The following is a 21,510-nucleotide window of genomic DNA, read 5'->3' as shown; positions in this document are numbered from 1 at the left end:
TGTACATTTTTTTCTAAAGTGAAATGAAAATGAATTATGGAAGAAAAGTTACTTTATGTGATAATCATTAACTTAAGTATATATGTGCATTTTTTCTGATTGTCATGTGACTTAATTCAGTTACTCATGTGAAATATAACTAGAAAAATTTCTATAAAACTGAATTATTTTAAAAAGTGTTTTAGGTGACTTTCCTACATTTCTATTTAGTCTTTTGGATCATACATACCTTATTTCCAGAATTCTAAACATTGTCATAGGGTTTGTGAGGACCTTTGACTCATTAACAATGATTATATTGGAATGAAACTTCGAACAAAGTTACTATTTCAGCAATACCTTCACGCTCTAAGACTTATTCTGAGACCTCTCCCATCATGCCTTGACCTATACAAGGCCTTTATTCCTGTCATTTCGGAGAAACTATATGTGATGTTGCAACTACTATAATCAATGACTAGAAATATCATTAGAAACAGAAGATCCCAAAGTTTTGGTTACTTCATTTGCTAAACTTTTAAGTCTTGTGTTAGCCTCAACAAACCCATTTGGAGAAGAAGCCAGACACTTTAAGGAAATACAAAGAGAATTCTAAAGCACAAGGAACATTGAGGTTGTAGTTCAGTCATTTTAATGTAACATTTAGCTTTTGCCCATCTGAAGCACAATTAGGAATTAGGCTAAATTCTTTCCAGTATTCCATTTATGGTCCAGTATTTTGGTACTTTATAATGTGCATTTTACTTGCTACTAGTTGGCATAATTATCCACAGCAATTCTAGAAAGTTATCAATTTGTGCTGCTTGCTGGTCATGTGTATGACCCCACTTAACCACACTAGTGTTCTGACTTATTATTAATTCTGGATCAGCATGCCCTTGTTATTATTCCTACCTTGTCAGACTTCACATAAATATATTCTCAATTGCAAATTAAGTATATGTAAATTATAATAATGCATCTCTATATTCATACCTTGAATGGCAAAAGCTATTTATGCCTAAATATTTCATTTTAAGTACTATAAAGTATAAATACTCTTCTGACATATAAGTATAGATTTTAAAGATATGGGACTTTTTGTGTATTTTTGCATAAGTCAGTGCATTTCTCTAGAACAAAATATTTCATTTAGTAAAGCTTTATAAATTGTATTAAAAAGAAACAGGGAAACATTTTTTAACATAAAACAGAAGTGACTTCATTCTTTTTTGACATCAGAAATATTAAAAGTTGATTCCTAGTATCTGTTGTACTTTTTTGTAGCAAATGGTAAATATCACAAATTACCAAGTATAGAGTGTAGAGACTGTCATGTTGATAGATTATACAGTGATACACCATTTTTGTCTGCAGGCATTTCACCAATTTATATACAACAGCAATTTTCAACTTTTTATCATCTCATGGCATACATAAACTACTAAAATTCTGCAACCCACCAAAAAAAAATATTTTTTGCCAATCTGACAAAAAAATAGGTATAATTTTGATTCATTCACACCAGACCGCTAGTATTGTGTTGGCTATTGTCATTCTTTTTATTTGAAAATCTAAGGTAAAAGAGGTCAATGCCCTGGACTAAATACTCAAGTATTGCATGTTTCAAAAATTCTTGCAGCATACCTGTATGCCTCTTGCAGCACATCAATGTATGTGCCATGGCATACCAGTTGAAAATTGCTGATATACAATATTATATTAACAGGTGGAATATGTGTTCTAGAACATTTTATTTCTACTGTGAAGACTTTTGTTATACCTTATTTGCTACAAAGCTATATCCTTTGAAATAGATCAAGTCATTACTACTTTGACTTAGCATTTGCATTATAAGTATAATTATGATGTTTCTTTTATGCTCCCTTCCAAGGGCTGTCCATCACTTGAAATTGATGCTAACCAAGCTCTTGAATCCACTTCCACTGATGATATAAACTTCTGTACCAATGCGTTATAACAATTACCAAAACTCTCCCTGCAGCCAGAGCATGATATCTTTAATAAGAGATGCTGCAATAAAATGTTTAGTCTATAAAATTTTGGGACACAGTTTTTCATTGTAGCACAATGTGTGTGTGCGTGTGCACACACAGCTTTGTATGTTTGTTGTTTTTACAAAGTCCTTCCAACTCTTAAAAGTACTGTAGTCTGGTAGTGCCTCAAATGTTGGTAAATTTTTTTTAATTTATAACTTTTCCAAAATTTGTTTTTGTACTTTAAAGTTTCTCAATTAGATTATTTCTAGTTGAGCTGTAATTTGAATGCATTGTTCTCAGGGCTGTTTGTGCTAAGAGTTGAAGTTTCATTATTTTAAAGCTAACTGCCTAAAAGTATATTGCAGAATTTTCCCAAATTGTAATACATACAAGTAAAAAATCCTTAATATCAACATACTTAAACTATATACTAAGTATTCAAAAAAAAAAAAAATGGGAACATTAGTGACATCTATACTGGAATCTTGCCATGTTTTCTTTTTCATTTTAGAATAGAGTTTGATAGTCATATCCTAGAACCCTATCCTTAATGATATATTTGAAAGCATTTCTTTAGACTGGACCCCAAAGATAGTTTCTGGGCCAGACATTGATGTATTAATTCTCAAATATATTTAGGGACAACAGATCAACATTCATAAAGCTCTTTTAGGTACATTAAAATGTTTACATATTGAATTCTATAATATGAACTAGGAACAGATTTACTATGAGAAAATATGGCACTTAAGAAGTGTAAGAGCAAACTATAGGCATATTTCCATAATTAGTATATTAAATTGATCAATGGTTTAAAATTTTCTGATATTGTTTAGTTTAGGCACACTCTTTCACAGTTTTCAAGCCTTTTTTCTCCTCCCATTCAGAGAAATAATAGAAAACAAAAACTTATGAAAAAATTATTGTGGAAAATCTTAAAATTGAGAAAATTCAATTTATTAGCTTTATTAAATTTTTTTCTCTGAATTGGGTATATGGCATCATTATTTGATTTTAGCAGGGAACATTTTGGTTTAGCTTACAGAACGCAGGTGTCTGTGGGAAGGAGCATGGCTTGAAGTCACTATATAATTTAATGTTTTTCCATTAAAAATATTTTAACATCAATTTAACTACCAAGTGAAGTCAAGTGCCTGAAAAGTGCTGTATATGCCTGTTAGCACATTTCCCTTATGTGAAAGATGCATCTTATAGCAATGCATATCAGGCTTTCACCTGCTAGAAACCTACTTATTGCCAGACTTGACCATCCACCACTATTCCTTTCGCCTTAGAACAGGTCCAAACCTATTTTACAATTGAAAGAGAGGTTATTTCATTTATATGAAGTCCTTAAAACTATTTCTTGGTATTAGTAGACTTGGGTTGATCTTAGTTCAAGATTGCAAAAGCTGTGGACAATAAATTATGTTCAGTGATGATGACACAGTTTCTCATAAGTCATAGTTGTCTTTCTTGAGAAGAATTCTATATTATGGTTAACATCCACTATAAATAAGCACTCATGCTTGTTACAAAGTATAATGCAGATTACTAGTTCTACACTAGTACAGTGAAAACGACTAGTTCTATACTATTATGTACTTTTGTCATCCTCTCTGAAATAAAATAGTTGAAATACTATTATCTAATCCAATGGCACTTTATTAGTAATATGTTTTATTTGTATTAGATATAGGAGAACTCTTGCTTTTACCTGCAGAGACTCATGTTTTAGCTAAAACTTTAAAATTGTAAGAAATGTAGTATGGGTATTATAATTGTGCATTTTACATTTCAAAAATTGGTAAAATTCAAATGTTAAGTCTTTGGCTATGCTAAAATGTTGAAATTCTTTGAAATGTAGATGGTAAACTTATCAATTATAACTTTTTGTTATGTTAAAATATATTTGTTCACTTCAGTTATAGTAAATAAAAATAAATTTAACAGCTTGCACTATTCTTGTATATATACATTTCTAAAAAATTTCATAGTAGAAATTTGTATGAATCAATATGTATATCACTGTTAAAAGAAAGTCTAACTTTTGTATTTATTATGTCTTTATATTTTAGGCCCTTTCTAGAGAGTGCCCAGCTTTATGGCTAGGAATATTAGTTTCTAAATTGTAGTTCCAGATTTAGGTACAATGTTTTTATTTTTAAATTTTTAGTAGCTTTTTAAATATGTAAATAGTCACATGGTTCAAAATTCTATAGGTACAAGAGTAAAATCATCATCTCACCTTCATCCTCTTCCTGTGTATCCTTCCAAACACATTAATGCAGGAGAAGTTAATGGTTCTGCCCTACCCCTGACCTCCCAGGGTCTGAGGTGTTCCCGCCCTACCAGGGTGGCTGTTATCTTTCTACTGTGATATGAATGGTACGATGAATCCCTGAAGCAGACCCTTCACCCTTTTTCCAGTCCTCACCATGTCTCATCAACAACATCTAGACAGATTCATCCCTAGATGGCTCAGTAGTTTCTTTTCTACATTATACTATTCTAGGACATCTCTCTCATTCCCTGACATCTGAGCCATGCCAGGACTGCTGTGGCAGTTGTCACCTTATATCCATGATCGGTATTACTGATATTTTAACCTTTCAGGTCCAGCAAGCATAATTAGGCAGTGAAAGAAGCACCAGAGTCTTCCACCCCTCAACTCCACTCTTTATTGCCACTTTATTGCCAGTAGCTCTCTTTCTGGTGAGGGGCCATGTGGGGGTCGGGGGGGTGGCAGGACAGTGGAAAGGGGCTAGTTGTGTGTTACGTATTAGCCTAAGTCTATTCTTCCCTAGCCCCAACCTCATAATTAAACATTCTGGCCAAATAGAGGGTGCCCTGTGGAATTGCCACCTTTAGAATCCATACTGCCTAACGTGTGTTCTGTTTGTGTTCTACTGGAAACTTAAAGCATCTTTCCCATGATACATTCAAAAGTGTCAGTTAAAACCACTGGATATGTACAGGTTCAAAAGGACGCACCTACAAGTTTATTATCAATCCATTGTTCTATCTGAGAGTTATTTCTAAATCCAGTCAAATAATTTTAAGCCACACCATGAGCACTTCCTTGCATCACAATGATTGTATCCCAGTGTTTACGGGCCAAAAAGGCTTGGCAACCTCAGTTGCCTTCAGATCCCCAACACAGATTCTGACTGGAAGAATGGAAGTTCATCTATCTGACATTGATAGTGCATCTGCCTTTTTTGTTCACGATTATGTGTGTGAGTTTCAATTAAATCTCACTCTAGTTCATTTTAATTGTACAATTAATGAGAAATATTTTGGAATATATATAAATATATACAATTTTTAAAATATATATGTATATGCAATCACCCTCATTAAAATATATACCTTCCTTTCAAAGGCAAATGAAAATTTCAGGAAAAAAAATATTTGGGCACAAGGAAAACTGGTTTCTGTAAATTAGAACTATTAACACCGTAATACCAATCCTAAATGAAATTGAAAAACAAAACTAAAAAAGATTCTACCTGAAAATTTAAAAACCTATTACATAATTCTAGAATGAAAAGGGAACTACAATCATAAATTAAAGAATTCTTGAAAAATAATGATAAAACACTATACATCGGAATCTATGTAAAGCAACATAGAGGGAAATTCATAGGCTTAACATCTCTATCAATAAAAATGAAAGAACATAAGTGAATTAAATTTCTAAACCAGACAACTAGAAAAATAACAGCAAAATAAACCAAAAGAGTACAAGGGAAGAAAAAGATGAAAGTGAAATAGAAAAATAGCCAACTTTTAAAAATTCTTGTTCTTTGAAAAATTAAACCACCAGCTGATTTATTTGAGGTAAATAAAGGAAGAAAATAAATATTAAAAAATGAGAAAATGACAAGGAAGAATGGATAACAGAGGAAATAAATTCTATTCAAATCTGTAAACCTAGATGATGTAATTTCTTAGGAAAATATTATTAGAATCAACCTCAGTAGAAATAGAAATATAAAGCTTAAGCATAATAATTTTAATAAATAGAAAAAGTTATCAAAAAACTCCCACAAAAATATTCAAACCAACCAAAAACCAAAACAAGGCCCAGATATTTTCACAGAATTTTACCAAACCCTTGAGACCAGTTTCCCAGTTATATAGATTGCTTTAAAGCATAGAAAGTGAGAACTTCTAAATTCTTTTTATGACAAGTATAGCATTCTTTTCCTAAACTTGATTTTTAAAAACAGAAATGCAAACATTCATGCAAATATCCTAATATACTATTAGTAATTAGATTCAAATACCACATCAAGAAGAGAATATATATACCTATATGGAGTTTATATCAGAGATGCAAGAATAGTTCAATATTAGGCAATCTATTAATATAATTTACTCCCATGGAAAATAGATTAATCTCTTAGGAATCTCTTACTAGTATTTACTGTATTGATAGGTTTAAAGGGAAAGATATTATTTTCTCTATAGATACTGAAAAAACTTTAGACAAAACTATGTCCATTCTTAAAAAAAAAATCCCGAGAATATTGTGGTAGATGAACATTTAACATAAATGTATCTATGTCTATGTTAACATGGTACATCTGTGTTCATGCATGTGTGTTTATGTGTACGCACACAATGGGGGTCCCAATGAAAACTGGAATTATCTTCTAGAGGGCAGGCTCCTTGTACTACAGGCTCCCGCTGCTAGGTGGGTGTTCTTGGAACCCATCAGCATCAGTGTACCAGCTGGCATTGTGAGAGCCTGCATTGGGCTTCAGTGAATATTTTTTTTAAGATTCTTTCAATGTGTTTACCCATTTCTTAATAACGCACCTTCCCACACCATGCTGAGTGTTCCGCAGTTTTTGACCCAAAAACGGCATGACCCTCATGCCCCACCCTCCTATTCACCCAACCTAACCCCAAGTGACTTTATTTTTGTTTCCCTTAATGAAAACAGTCCTCAAAGGGAAACATTTTGCTGATGTGAAAGAGGTGAAACGAAAAACAGCAGAGTACCAAAAGGCATCAAAATCGATGAGTTCAAAAACTGTTTTGAGCAGTGGAAAAAAACATCTTGGTAAGTGTATTGTATCAGATGGAGGGTACTTTGAAGGTGACTGAAGTTTAAACATGTAAAAATAAATACAAAATTTTTTATAAATATCAGGATTTTGGGGAGTCCCCCCTTGTTAATGTGTGTGTGTGAGCAGAAAATCCCTAAAGCCAGCCTTTTAGTTAATGGAAAAACACTAAAGGCATCCTCTCTAAGGTCAAGAACTAGGCAAGAATGCCCAGTATCTTAACCACTATACATTGTTCTGGAAGTATTAATCAGTGCTATCAGACAATAAAAAACAAACACATTGAAACTGTAAAAATAAAAAATAGAACTTACCTAATTTCAGGTGATCTGATAGTATACATGGAAAATCCCAGATAATCAATGATAAAGCTAACTCAAACAAAATTATTCACCAAAATAGCAGGATATAAGATTAACATGCAAAAGTAAACAGCTTTTATACAAAAAGAATCACCAATTAGAAAATATAATGGAAGAAAACCTCATTTACAATAGCAACAAAAAGATAAAAATATAATAATGAAAAATATAAAGAAATGTCCAAAATCTATGTGAAGGTAAATATAAAACCCTACTGAAAGACAAAAAGTTGGCTTAAACAATGGAAAAACATTATTTATTCTTGGCTGGTAGTGCAACATTATTGACAATAATAGTTCTTCCTAATTTAATTTATAAATTTAAGGCAGACCTAATAAAACCCAACAAGCTTTTTTATGGAGTTAAGTTGCTAAAAAGCTTATATGAAAATATAAAAATGCAAGAATAGCTAGAAAAACACAAGAACAAGCTATGAGTAGGGACTAACACTATCAGAAGTTAAAACGTACTACAAACCTTCTGTAATCAAAAGAGTAAGGTGGTGATAAATGAATAGTAGAACCAATGGGACGGAATACAAAGTCCAGAAATAGGTGCAGATACATATAGAAATTTAGTGTGGTAAAGGTGGTATTGCAAGTTACTGGGCAAATGTTACTTAAATTGTTCTGGAACAATAGGAAAAAGAAATTTGGAAGAATAAAATACAGTGAATTACACACAGCATACACAAGAATAAACTCCAAATAAATTAGAGGTCTAAATAAAAGCTGTGTAAGTCCTAGAAAAATAAAAACATGAGTGAATTACTCTATAATGTGGCTTGAACTATGACTGAAAATCCAGATACTATATATACATGGAGGGAGTGAGAGACAGAGAACAAATGTAAATAAATGGAGCAAAATGTTGGTTAATATGTAAAAATCTGGATAAAGGATATATAAACATATGTATATATCCTTCATTCAGATTTTTATATATTCATATGTAAGTGTATGTTCTTTGAATTATTTTTATGATTTTCAGTAAGTTTGAAATAATTTCTAAGTAAGTTTTTTAAAATTCAAAGAAGTAGGTATAGAATCATTCAATTTTATGAATGCATGTAATAACTTGCATAATCTAAAGGATATATATACACACAAACATTCACAAACATGCATGCCCCAAAAATGTCTAATAGCAATTCCTAAGCAAGTAGGATTTTAGATATCTTTATGCAATTTCTTTCTTTATCCTCATTATTTCCTTTCATGAACATTGCTTTTGGCATAAGAAGCTGATTTTGTTCATTTTAACAGTTCCTCAAAGCATTGTTTATAGTAGTGAAAAACTGGAAATAACCTAAATGGTTATTATGTGAACAACTAAGCTATAAATGACAAGTAATACAATTAAGCAATGGAAAAAGATAATTATTTTAAAGGTTGATCAATTATTCAGAATTCCTGTGGCATTGTATAACAAGAAAATCTTACTTCTGAAACTGCATTTGTTTAAAATAATGAAAACAATAAGTTAGGTATTTCCTAAATACACACTGAGAGAAAAGATGCCTTGAAGCAAACATAAATTTTTTAATCATAGTTTTTAATGCTCTCTAGTCAAATTAGTAAAGAAAAGAACACGTATAGAGGACCCATGGACAGGGACAACAAACAGGTGATTGACTATGGGAGCCAGTGGGTGGGGGCACTGGCTGGCAGGGAATAGGAGAGCAATGGGAAAAACGTGGGACAACTGGAATTGAACAACAATGAAAAAGGGAGGGAGGGAGGGAGGGAGACAGGGCAAGCAGCAGTGCTTCAGGTCTTATTTTTTCTGCCTAGCGCCCTTGGATTTCACTTGTGAGTATCTAACAAAACATTCATAGGTTAGGGGAGTTAAAAGCAAGATTCTTCAATGGAAGATAAGTTTCTCTTCTCTTCTCTTCAATAAGTTTCTCTTTCAGCGCCTCCATGTTGTTTGCACAGAAGGCTGTAGCACATCCATGGGCAAAGTTGTGCAGTTTGCCTTCATAGGACTATGCTGCACTGTCATTCAAGTATATTTTTTGGAGACAGGTGGTGTAATGCCTTATGACATTCATCATACTCCACTTTGTAGCATGTGCCACAGAAAGAAACTACCATAAAAAATACTGTGAGGTGGTATTTTTACTACACATACAAAATCCCTCTTTTTTTTTTAACAGCACTTACAAAGTGATAGCATTGATGACTGGAAAGTTTGGGTAAAGGAATGTTTACAGACTCCTGTTTTATTAATCAGCTACTGGCAAATAAGATAGGTTTTAATAATAAGTAAATATCAGGGATGCAGACATTTTCTACTTTCTGTGTTACAGTATGATTCTTTGTGGTGTTAACTGAGCCAAAGTCTTCCAAAAGAGAATACTGGAATAAGGTACACCATCTGGTCCCCTGTAAGAAACTTCATGATGTACATACCCAAGACAGCTGCAAGAGGAACAAATGTATGAAATACAAATGCAACATGACGATAGTGTTCAGAGCCTTGTTTGGCTAAATGTCATAGCAGATTTTCACGGTTCAAAAGACATATTGGTACTTATATGGATAAATGTTTAGTAGAATATTACAAACATTCATTAAAATATTTATAATCTTTCCAGTACAAAATACTAGTGTAGATAGATTTTAAAATTTTATGTTGACCACAAGGTTTATGTTTTTGGAAGTATACACTGATTTAAATATTTTCAGTTTGGAAAATAGTAAGAGCTGTGAGAACTGTCTTTTCTCCTCTCTTCTGAAGTGGCCTTTTGCTGTAACTGATAAAAACCCATTTGTGTGTGTCTGCTTTCAGGCTCTTTGTTCTATTTTGTTGGTCTGTATGTTTAACTTTGAAGCAATGTCCAACTGTTTTAATTATGGTATCATTAAAATAAATCTCGATTTAGAGAACAAGTTCTTCCACTTTATTTTTCCTTCAAGTCTATTTTGTCTATTCTGGTGTCTGTGTTATCATACAAATTTTTCAAACTGGTTTGAAAAAAGAAAAGGAAGGGAGGGAGGGAGAGAGGAAGGAAATTAAGCTACTGCTTGTGATCACATTGAATCTATAATCCAGTTTGGAGAGAATTGGCATCTTTATTATATTGGGTCTTTCAGTCCAATGTCTTCGTATTTATTTGGTCTTCTTTAACTTCTTTCAATTATAGTCTATAGTTCAACATAAAGGTCTTACGCACCTTTTATTTTTTTCTTAGACATGTGATATATTTATGTTATTAAAATATCTTTAACTCTTATCTTCTGATTTATTGCTAGTTTATAAATATTCATTTGATCTCTACACATGAACTTTGTATCCAGAAATCTTGATAAATTCACATATTCTGATAATTTATCTGTAGATGCTTTTAAATTTTGTACATATACAATTACATATAAACTACAAATAATGACATTATCACCCAACTTGCTGCATAGCATATTGCTGGATATGTTTGCTAATAATATATCTGTGAATATAAAAAATATATATATATAATATCCGATACATTTAATTTTTTTTTCATGAAAGAGATTGAAAGAGATCCTTTTTTTCCTCACAATGTCCTTTACACACAGACTTTAGTATTAAAGTTATGCTGGCCTCATTTTAAAGTAAGTTGATGACTGAAAGTGTGTAAAACTAACGTCTTAGCCTATTGGCCACATGCATTTGGTTTGTTTTAGGAAATGATCCCAGGTAACAGAAGTAAAGAACTGGAAGGTGTGAAACTGGCAAGGAGCAAAAGAAAAAAATGAATGTGCTGGGGACAAATTAGGCTTAACCCTGCTGGGATCTTCCATGAATTGAGGTAGAATGTTCTTTTGAACTGCCCACTCAAGAGAAAGTAGGTAACAGCAACCAGTGTGCGGCAGGTATAGTTTCTTCCCCATGGCTTCTCTAACAGGAGGCATGGGGGGTTTATGTTAACCTCCCCACCAACACTCACACGTGTATAACGTGGAAGTAGGAGGAAGTCAACATCCCACAGACAATCATTGACCAATGGGGATAGGGAACTGTGGATATATGCTTCCCTCTTCTGCATTAAAAGGTAAATTGACAGAATATGAGTTTGAGCATTAAAGGTATTTGTTACAATTGGTATTATTTCGTTCTCAAATGTTTGGTAGATTTCACTGGTAAAGCTATCTGTGTGTCTTTCTTGTGGAAAAGTTTTAATTTAAAATTCAATTTATTCAAAAGATATAAGTATTCAGATTTTCTGTTTCTTGTGTAAATTCTAAATTGTATTTTTCTAGGAATTCATTTCATCTAATTCATCATATTTTGGCATATGATTGTTATTATTTTTATTCAGTTGGTGTTTGTTTAGATTTACTCACAAAAGTTACACATTTTCTTTGCTCTCTATTTCTTTTGCCATATAGACCTTCTTTCTAGGATCATTTGTCTTCCTCCTGAAGTATATCTTTCAGAATTCCTTTACTGGAAGTCTGCTGGTAGCAAACTTCCGGTTTTCTTTCTAAAAATATCTTAACTGCATCTAATCTCTTGAAAGATAGTTTTACATTGTACTTTATAGCTCTCAGTAGACAGTTCTTTTCTCAAAGCACTTTGAAGATAATAATCCTCTGCTACTGGCTCCTACTGTTGTTAATGTGAAGTCAGCTTCACATTATATTCACAGTTAATATAACTCCTGTTGGTAAATGTTTTGTCTTTTCTCTATGAATGCTTTTGAAATAATTCTGTTGTGTTTTGAAGTTTCACTACAGTGTGTTTAGGTGTACATTTCTTTTAAATTACCATGCCTGGCTGGGGTTTATTGTGATTTCTGAATCTAAGAATTCAGACATTAATTTTGCCTTTACCTCATTTTCTGTATCTAATATATACAGTGTCTTATTTGAGTTTGATTGTATAGGGTTTTTTTAAAGGTTATTTTCATCGATGGATGAAATTCATGATTTTAGTTCCTGCGTTATTTAGTGCTTTAAAAAGTTTTGGCAGCTCAATTGCTCCAAAGTTTATCTCAGGGAATCCTTTGTGCTTGTATTTAAAGTTCATTTTTCCAGAGGTCATTTGCATTTGCTTTTTCTGCCTGGCACTACCAATCCAAAGCACACCTTAAACTTCATTTTCAGGTTGCAGCTTTTTCATGCTATTTGAGCAGAGATCATTCTAGCCCCAAACCCCTATGAGCATGAGAGCTTCTCATTCCTGACTCAAAAAGAAAATTGTTTTCCTTTTCCACCAGCTTAACCATACATTAGTAATTATCTATAAAACCATATTTTAACCAGTTTTTTTAAAAGGTGGCTATATATGGAAGGTATTTCTCTGTGAATTTAATCTGCCATATTGCCCTACATTTTATTTTACTGATTTATTCAGGCTCCAGTATCATGTAGATCCAATGACTGAAGTTTTTAATATATCAGCAATATACCTGTCATATATTACAATATCTCATATTTGAATAGCTGGAAAGAAAACTTCCCCTCATTGTTCAAAATTGTCATAGATCTTTTCAGACTCTTATTATTTCATGTTTTAGAATTTGTTGTCAAACTATATATTTGTGGGGCACTAACAGGCATTGCATTAATATATACTGTTTCTGTGTGTAAAGTTTGGGAAGAATTGAGTTATTTATAAAATTTATCTTACCATCTGCACATTTCTGGTTAATATTTTTTTTTTCCTAAGAGAAAAATGTTTTCCATTCTTATGTCTAACTAGTTATTTGGGATTACTAGTTATTTTCAAATGTGTTGTTTTTAACATCCCATTTGCACAAATGGCTTAATAGTTCTTAAATGTTGTTGGGTTTTTTTTTGTCAGAACATGGAAGGCTGCCAAAAACAAGCAAAATAAAATAATAAATGCCTCAATTAATGGCTTCCCCCGAAAATATCCAGTACCATAAAGATCATTTTTCTCTGCAGCCTGGGCAACCCTTGAGAAGGAAATACTAATTGCTCTTGCCCTCCCCCTACCCCACACCCTTCATGTTTGGAAAAGAAATGAAATTACTGTGGTTTTTGAAGCAAAGAACCAAAAAAATCTTGAAATGGATATCTGAGAGTTCAATACCTCTATTCAGACCCTACACGTTGTATACTTCATTAAAGTATAGTTCCCACTATTACTAATCCCTGTTTAGGGTCACTGTCCAATGCAAAACTCTCAGAGGCACACCACTTTCATAATCTGACGCCAACTACAATTCTTCAAAGTTCAAAAGCTATTTTTTTCTTTTGTCATCAAGACTGTCACCACCCACCACCCACTCTCGTGAGCGTTTTACATCTTAGTAGTTAGGTCTCAGAAAATAATCGATAAATTTTAACTGGGAGGCATTTTGGGTGGAAGTGAGGATTCTTAGGGTTAACCGTAAAAACCATGGTCACATGGAATAAATTCTACCTGACGTGTGAACAAGTGAGCTACTTCTGTTAGAGAAGAGAAGTATTCTGTTAAAGGCCTTCCATCCCCACTCCTGTCGCTCCTCCCAGAAACCTAGTTTATTTGAACTCCGGAAACACTGATTTCCCTCAACAGTCATTCAGAAAACAAGACAGAGATATAGAAATAACATTTTTGCTGGAGGATTATAATTGCAGTATACGACAGGAGATCTCAAACAACCTGAGATAATGCCTTGCCCTGATTGAAAAGAAGATCCAGGAAAGATGATTCCTACAAAGTGTGTCCTCGCCCGTGGAAAACGGCGAGTTATTCCAAACACGACCGCTGGAAGGCGCTCGCAGGAAACCTGACTGCTTACTGATCTTACGCTCCCCGGGCCACCCCCTCGGTTTCCTGGGTTACTGACCGCCGCGCTCCTCCCCGAGTTCTTTTCCGGCGGGCGAAGGTCTTACGTATTCGGCGCGTGACGCAGCACGCTTAGCTATAAATACGTACCGACGGCGGCCGGTTTCTCTCTCACCGTTCGGACGACCTGCAAGATGGCGCCGGTGAGTGCGTGTAGTCTCGCTGAACTAGTCTTACCAAAGTACACGATGTGTGTCTGGAAAGTCGAGGTTGTCTAGTTAGAGAGAAAGGGAGGGTAGAAATGGAGACTAGGTGAGGAAAACAACCAGCATGTTAAGCCTCTGAGTTGTTCCGCGCAGTCTTGTTCGACTGGGTCTGGCCTTGGCTTATTGTGATGGCTGGTCGTGCGATCGCAGGAAGGGAGACAGGGCGTTGAGCGGGGGTAGTGGCACAGACAGCATTTGGGCCATTTCTTTGCCTCCATCGCCCTGGTTAATGCTGGTACTATTCTTACTCGCACCAGAATGGAAACATGGGTGTCGGATGGGGCTGACGGCCTTTTTAGGGCGGCGGGACATCCGAGGCGCGTGGTGCGGTACCTCTGGTTACTAAAGAGAACTTAACAACTAAGATGGGGAAGAAGTTTGTTCATTTTCTCAGGAAGGAATTATTTTAAAAGCGCAAGTCACGAGCCTTAGTCAAATATAAAAGGAATATGCTTTAAAGTAAGGGAACCAATAAGACGTTATAAAAGGTCCAGAGAGCATTAGAAAAGTTGGATATGTGTCGGAAATTTTTTAAAAATGTTATGGAGGGTAATACTCCTGGTTTATATACAAAACGGAATGATGTCCAAGGAGACATAGACCCCCTGGGTTAATCTGCCCCACCGGACAGAAATTCTTTGCGTCTCCTAAAATAAATAATGCCCCGACACAGCTGTAAATTATCCTGTCAAGCCCAGTACCTAGTAATCTTTTTTACCAATTTCAAGTTTTGGCCAGTATTTTTTGGCAGAAGCTTCTCGACTGCTTAAGAGAGCAAACTGGCCTTAGTTCTTGGTATCCATTTGGCTAGATCTAATTTGGAGGTGACATGGCCTGATATATACTGACTTGTCTTTTTCACTACATTGTCTGAATATATATGTGGTTAGTAACCACAGCGCCATTTCATTTGTGTAGCCTTATTTTGTGGTATTGGTCTAAAAGTTTTGGGTCTGGAAAACTTAAGTTATATATCTTTTCTAAATAAAAAAAAATTAAAAAAAACTTTATCAGACTAAAAGTCCCCCTCCCTTTTTCTCGCCTATAACAACATAAAGATTAAATTTTCTGATTATAAGTGGTCGTAATTGAACTTGGACTAGGTGGTGTGCTATTCCTCATCTGCATTGGGATGGCAGTAGTAATGCCGTGCCTGTTTTATAGATAAAATTACCTGGTAATTTGAAACTGGACATGGAAAATAATAATGCCCATAAAGTTTTTCTTGATAATTTGATAACAAAGGGGGTGTTATTAGAGGTTCAAACATCTGGGTGGGTGTTTCTAGTTTTAATGGCAGTAGAAAGTAGACTGATCCTCTTATACTTTTTCAGTTGTAAAAATAGGGCTTTTTGGAATCTTCTGATTCCAAAAGGAAGCTCACCATATACTTAGTGCTTTGAGTTTTGTATTTGTGAAACATTTGTATGACGAATGGGAAATTTCTGTTGGATTTTACAAAAACATGGTTTAAATGAAGTAAAGGAGTGTACCCTCCTTCAGACAGTCTGGTTTAAGGAGTGGGGGTTGGGGGTGTCTGATAGAAGTTAAGCAATTTTTTAGAGTTTAACACTATTTCATATAATAATCTCATAGCAGTGTACATCATTGCACTGATGTTTAAAGTTTGTATATAAAATGAATAGTTTTTTTAGAGTCATAATTTGATAACTTTCTGCAACAGAAAGTCAAGAAGCCTAAGAAGACAACCTGGAAGTTTGGTTTGGACCTTACTCATCCAGTAGAAGATGGAATTTTTGATTCTGCAAATTTTGTAAGTATCACTGTACTCAGTTTGTTTTTATCATTGTAGAGTTCTTAATAATGATTTAGTATGTAATACTGGATTTTAACCTAAGCTCTATTCCTAGGGTACCTTCCCTAGTGAATATCTAGGGTTTCCTTCCCTAGTTTTGCATTTTTTCTGTTTTAAAATAGGAACAGTTTCTACGGGAAAAGGTTAAAGTTAATGGAAAAACTGGAAATCTTGGGAACGTTGTTCATATTGAACGCTTCAAGAATAAAATCACAGTTGTTTCCGAGAAACAGTTCTCTAAAAGGTTAGTATTTGTTTTCTGTAATATTTTAGTGAAATTTTGGTAATTGTGGAATATTATTGCATGTGTAATTCTAATGTTCTCTATTCATATGTAAGGCTAGATATGTTGATGTCATTGAGATATGTCAAAAGTGCTTTGAACTTTAATAAGGCCTATATGAATGGAAAATATATTTAGTTAACAGTCCCAGTTATTCAGGCTGCTTGTCAATAAGTATAATTTATTATGAAAATATAGGCAGGCATGTTATGTCCAGGCCTCTTGTCCAGTGAATCATAGGCCCTGTAATCTGACTCGGATATAAACTAATCAGTAGGGATTTGGAGATGACAGAAGTATCTCTGTCTTCAAGCGTCTTATGGACTTGCAGGTAAATATTATGAAACGAGATAGGGAAGGCACAAGAATTTGCAGAAAACCTGAGAATGAACATCGTGTTGCCAGTTGGCGTATAGACGGAGCAGCATTAGCAAAGGGCAGGGAGGCTGGGGAAGATTTGGTAGCTGGGAGTGCTTTGAAGTGTAAATAGAAGAGAATAGCTGGTATGATGAAATTAAACCGTACTGAAAGCTTTTAATAAAGACAGCCATATGTTAGTTGTGAGGCTGTGGATAATCTTAAACTTGTAAATGGAACCAGTTGACATGTTGCCCCTCGTTGACCCAACATGGGATTGAGGTTTGGAAGGTTAATAGTGCTAAAGTTAAGTATATGCTACATTTGAAGAGTGAAATTGTATGTTTACTTTAAAAATCTCATTGTGGCAGTAAGACTGAAGAGAAGGCTACTATGCTGCTCTCCTGCATACTGGCTTCTAAAATAAGAATATGAGGTTTAACGAAATGGGAGAAGGGTTTTGTAGAGTATAAATGAATTCTAATTGGGTTTGATAGGCTACCTTATTTGTATCCCGAGCAATCTTGCACAGTAGTTAATACAAATAAGGTATTTTGGAGGGAATTGGGAACCCAAAAGATGAATATAACAGTGCATATCTTATATGTAATAGGCCTCTACATAGTAGGTATTATTTCTTAATGAAATTCATGTTTTTGTTTTAAAGATACTTGAAATACCTTACCAAGAAATACCTTAAGAAGAACAGTCTTCGCGATTGGCTTCGCGTGGTTGCATCTGACAAGGAGACCTACGAACTTCGATACTTCCAGATTAGTCAAGATGAAGATGGATCTGAGTCTGAGGACTAGGTGAAGCCACCTTTTATAGGGCTCTGCTTACTAATAAAAGAAATGAAGAATACAAGAGAAACATCTAGAACTGAACTTCTAGTTTGTGAATAAAAAACACTATGTTAAGCTTTTTGTCTCTTATTTAAATGTATGTTGTTTACATGATGTTGACTGTCCTCTGATAGTTTCTGTAAGGAGTAGTTAAATAGCTTATAGCTAGTGGAATTTTCCCCAGGATTTCAGAAATTTATGCTTTTACAAATGTCCTCAGGTTAAAGTGTGTAGCGTTGTATGGGAAATATTAAAGCACAGTTTGAGTATCACTTTATGTAGTAAACTATTTAAAACTCTTGATAGTCTCATATTTTTGTGCAGTTTGTAAATGCAGTCCAGAGTGCCTAGAACAGCTCTTGCACATAGGTGCTCAGTAGTGAATCATTCCTGCCCTCTGCTTCAGAAGATGTTGACTTTCTAATTAGTGTAAAGGCCGTGGGTGAGCATAGTCCTGCTCTAAACCAATGTTTTAATTGTCAACCAGAAGGCACTAGGAACAAAAAATCTTCAAATCTAAACTCTTATTGGCCATTAAATCTTGTTCCTTGTCTGAAAAATTACAATTTACTCGGCTTGTTGCATTTTGTCTCCTTACCCCTTTCTGTACCACCACCACCCACAATTCTAAAAATACAGGTTATCCATTAATTATCTAAAACTCAGTGGATGGGCCTTTTCCCCCTAATTAAAAGGCCTTTGAGGACTATTTTAAGCAGAATGGTTTGGCAAGATCAAAATTGCGGCAGAGGGGAAAAAAATAATCCCCTCTCCTCATATGGTGGCTAGGAAGGTACTAGCCTCCATATAGATTTTCTTGGTTTTCCAGTGGTCCCAAGTAATGTGGCATCTTTCTCTACTTTTAACCTGAAAGTGGTAATGTCAGTACTTCAGGTACGTAGATGGGCCATGGTTCCTGATACCAAGAGAATTGTGTTGCCAAATAGGTCCTGACTATTCTAGAACAAAGGTTTACATAATCAGTTTTGGGAGTGTTTGGAATGCATTTTAGTATTTTCTTAGGAGCTTCCCAACATTTAATGTACTGCCCTAGTGCATCATCGCCTTGGTTCTTTCCCAGATGATTGTAATAACTTTCTGAATTAAATCTGTCACATTTGAATAGTTCATGTTATATTGGATGCGAGGAAAAGGGGGTGTTTGGCAGTGTCTCGTGGATGATGGTAGATGGGAGTTTTGGAGAACAGTGGGGAGATTTTAGAAGACTTAATGGACAATAGTGGTAAGGGAGAAGTGTCAAGGGTGATACACTGGCTAGGTGGTGGCATTTGCTGAGTTTGGTCACAATGGAAGAATGCAACAATAAGGGAAAAATTCAATTTAGGCCATGCTGAATTTGAGGTCCAGAAGACATTAAGTACGAAGTTGAATATACTGGTCTAGAGCTAAGAGGAACAATTTAGGTAAAGATGTCTGCCAATCAGGCACATAGGTAGTAGTAAACTGGGTGTGGGTAAAATTGCCTATGGAGAGTGGAGTGAGAATCAAATACTGCAAATGCTAACTGCCTCCATTACTTGCCTAGGATAACCTTCCTGAAACGTCTGGTTGTGTTATTCACATGTTTAAAATTCTTCAAAGTTGTTAACATTTAATACTGTAATGGGACATGGGTACATTGTGCCAAATACAAGATACACATGCCAATATAGGCAAGACAGACATGCCTATAAGGAGTTAGCAAGGTAGTTGAGACAAGCAAATCCATTTATTAAAAAAAATGTATGTTTAAAGAGGTCTAATTCCTTCATCCCCGTCATTCTGCTTCCTCCTGCAGGTAGCCATTTAAAAAGAATATGGCTTATCCATTCTTTTATATACATCATTAGTTAAGTGACAGCTTACTGTACTCATTTCTCCACATTACTTTTTTTCACTATTAATATCCTGCAGTCAATGGCTCGCTCCTGTGTGGATACCTAGTGTATTCAATCAGTTTCCTACTGATGGGAATTGGAGTTGTTTCCAAATTGTTGTTGCTATAAATAGTGCTGAATTAAAAGCCTTGGGCACATCTCTTAGATCTGCCATTAAGTTTTTGGAATGGATTCCTAGAAGCAAGACTTCTAGATCAAAAGAATGTGTAATACATTATTATTTTTTTAATCCTCACCCATGGACAATTGACCTTTTAGAGGGGAAGGGAAGGAGAGGGAGAGAAACCAATCTGGGACCAAACCACAACCTTGTGGTTTTGTGGGATGACACTCCAATCAACTGAGCCACACCTGCCAGGGCAGGAATGTGTCATTTAAGTATGTATTGCTATTTCCCTCTATGGTGGGGAGGGGCAATGCCATTTTACCCTCCCACCAGCTACTGCTGGTGAAAGAAAATGAAATTTCTTTTTTGGTGGGTTTCCTGATTATTTCTCTAGCATGTATATGGGATTCCTGTTTTTATTCTTTATTTTTTAAAGCTTCTATATTAAGGCTGTTACACCGTTGCTTATGATTAAGTTGTAGATTTTCAGTTTGTCATTTGTATTTTCTCCATATATATGGTGTTTTTTGTTTTGTCTTTAAGGCAGAGTGGGAATTAATGGGCCAAAGAAGTAGGAAGGGACTCTAGTCTGAGGAGGAATGGTGGTGGTGGTTGCTACTCATTGAGGGCCTTAATGGGTTTTAGAATCTTTACATACATCTCATTTCATCTCTACAGCCATCCTTCAAGGTAGCTATTATTTTCCTTTTGCATATCAGAAAACCAAGAGCTTAGAGTGCTAAACAATCTATGGAGGGTCACATAGTTGTGAGTTCCAAATTAGAACTTAAACTCAAGTCAAATAGTCCCACTTTCCAAAATGAGGTGTTTACAATCTGCAGATCTTGCAAAGGAGGTGCTCAGGTTCCAATTTGTAAGCCTTCATTGGCTACCTATTCTAGGACAGAGAAATTGAAGGCTCCTGAGTGGCTCATCCTTGAGAAACTGAAGTCAAAAGCAGTGGCTAGAGCAGTTTACCTACAGCAAAGCAATGAGAGATGTGTTTCCACTGATGCAAGGATGCCCTAGTGTTTCCTCTGGACCAGCTGTGGTCCATGGGGAAGGACCAGGCCTAGATCAAGGTTTTTTTTTTTTTTCACCTAAGAGGACTGCTTGGAAGAGAGATGGGACCCCAAATCTGTAGGATAGACCAGGCTACCAAAAACTCAGTAGCTGTAGGTAGAAAAGGCATTGGCTGTGTCACAAATGTTCCAGTTAAGATTCTTAGTGATAATCTTCAGGAAATTCAGAAATGTATGAATATGAGAGAAAGAAAAAGATTTAAACTTTCTTGTCCAGAGAGCCATACCACCAGACTGCAGCTCTTTTTTAAAAATCAAGTATAGTTGATATGTGTAATTTAAATATATATTGCCATTTATAAATTAATATTATATTTCAACTGTACAACATATCGATCCAACATTTATATACCTTACAAAGTAATTACCGCAGTAAGTTTAGTAACCGTCCCCATACAGTTGTTATAGTATTGACTAAACTACATTCCCTATGCAGTACGTTACATCCCCATGACATTTATTTCATAATTGCAAGTTTTCCTTTTAATCTCCTTCACCTTTTTTGCCCCTCCTTTTATTCCTTCCCCTGTGGCAAATTTGTTCTCAGTTTGTTCTCTGTGTCCATAAGTCTTTTTCTGTTTTGTTTGTTTGTTTTTTAGATTCCACATATAAGTCAAGTCATACTGCATTTGTCTTTCTCTGGCTGACTTATTTCACCCAACATAATACCCTCTAGGTCCATCCATGTTGTCACAAATGGCAAAATCCCATTTTT

At 34.8% G+C, this 21,510-nt stretch overlaps 1 protein-coding gene across 1 annotated transcript; it reads left to right on the top strand.

The window, feature by feature from the left end:
* The first annotated feature begins 14,313 nt into the window (after positions 1 to 14,313).
* RPL22L1 (ribosomal protein L22 like 1) lies at positions 14,314 to 17,975 on the top strand. The gene is made up of 4 exons (XM_054576999.1): positions 14,314 to 14,345; positions 16,093 to 16,182; positions 16,347 to 16,468; positions 17,532 to 17,975. The coding sequence occupies exons 1-4, from the start codon at positions 14,337 to 14,339 to the stop codon at positions 17,674 to 17,676; spliced, it is 366 nt and encodes a 121-aa protein (XP_054432974.1). The 5' UTR covers positions 14,314 to 14,336; the 3' UTR covers positions 17,677 to 17,975.
* The last annotated feature ends 3,535 nt before the right edge of the window (positions 17,976 to 21,510 follow it).

The sequence above is a fragment of the Pteronotus mesoamericanus genome, unplaced genomic scaffold, assembly GCF_021234165.1.
Source record: "Pteronotus mesoamericanus isolate MK-2021 breed Mesoamerican mustached bat unplaced genomic scaffold, CSHL_Meso_final contig_116, whole genome shotgun sequence".
Lineage (NCBI taxonomy): Eukaryota > Metazoa > Chordata > Mammalia > Chiroptera > Mormoopidae > Pteronotus > Pteronotus mesoamericanus.
The sequence above is the reverse complement of the archived record's forward strand: the minus strand, read 5'-3'. Positions and strand labels throughout refer to the sequence as shown.

What these genes read in the sequence shown, in the direction of transcription:
- RPL22L1 (XM_054576999.1), top strand. An exon ending in TTTTTGATTCTGCAAATTTT is followed by an intron (nt 16,183 to 16,346) that starts GTAAGTATCACT and finishes GTTTTAAAATAG; the next exon opens with GAACAGTTTCTACGGGAAAA. An exon ending in GAGAAACAGTTCTCTAAAAG is followed by an intron (nt 16,469 to 17,531) that starts GTTAGTATTTGT and finishes TTTGTTTTAAAG; the next exon opens with ATACTTGAAATACCTTACCA.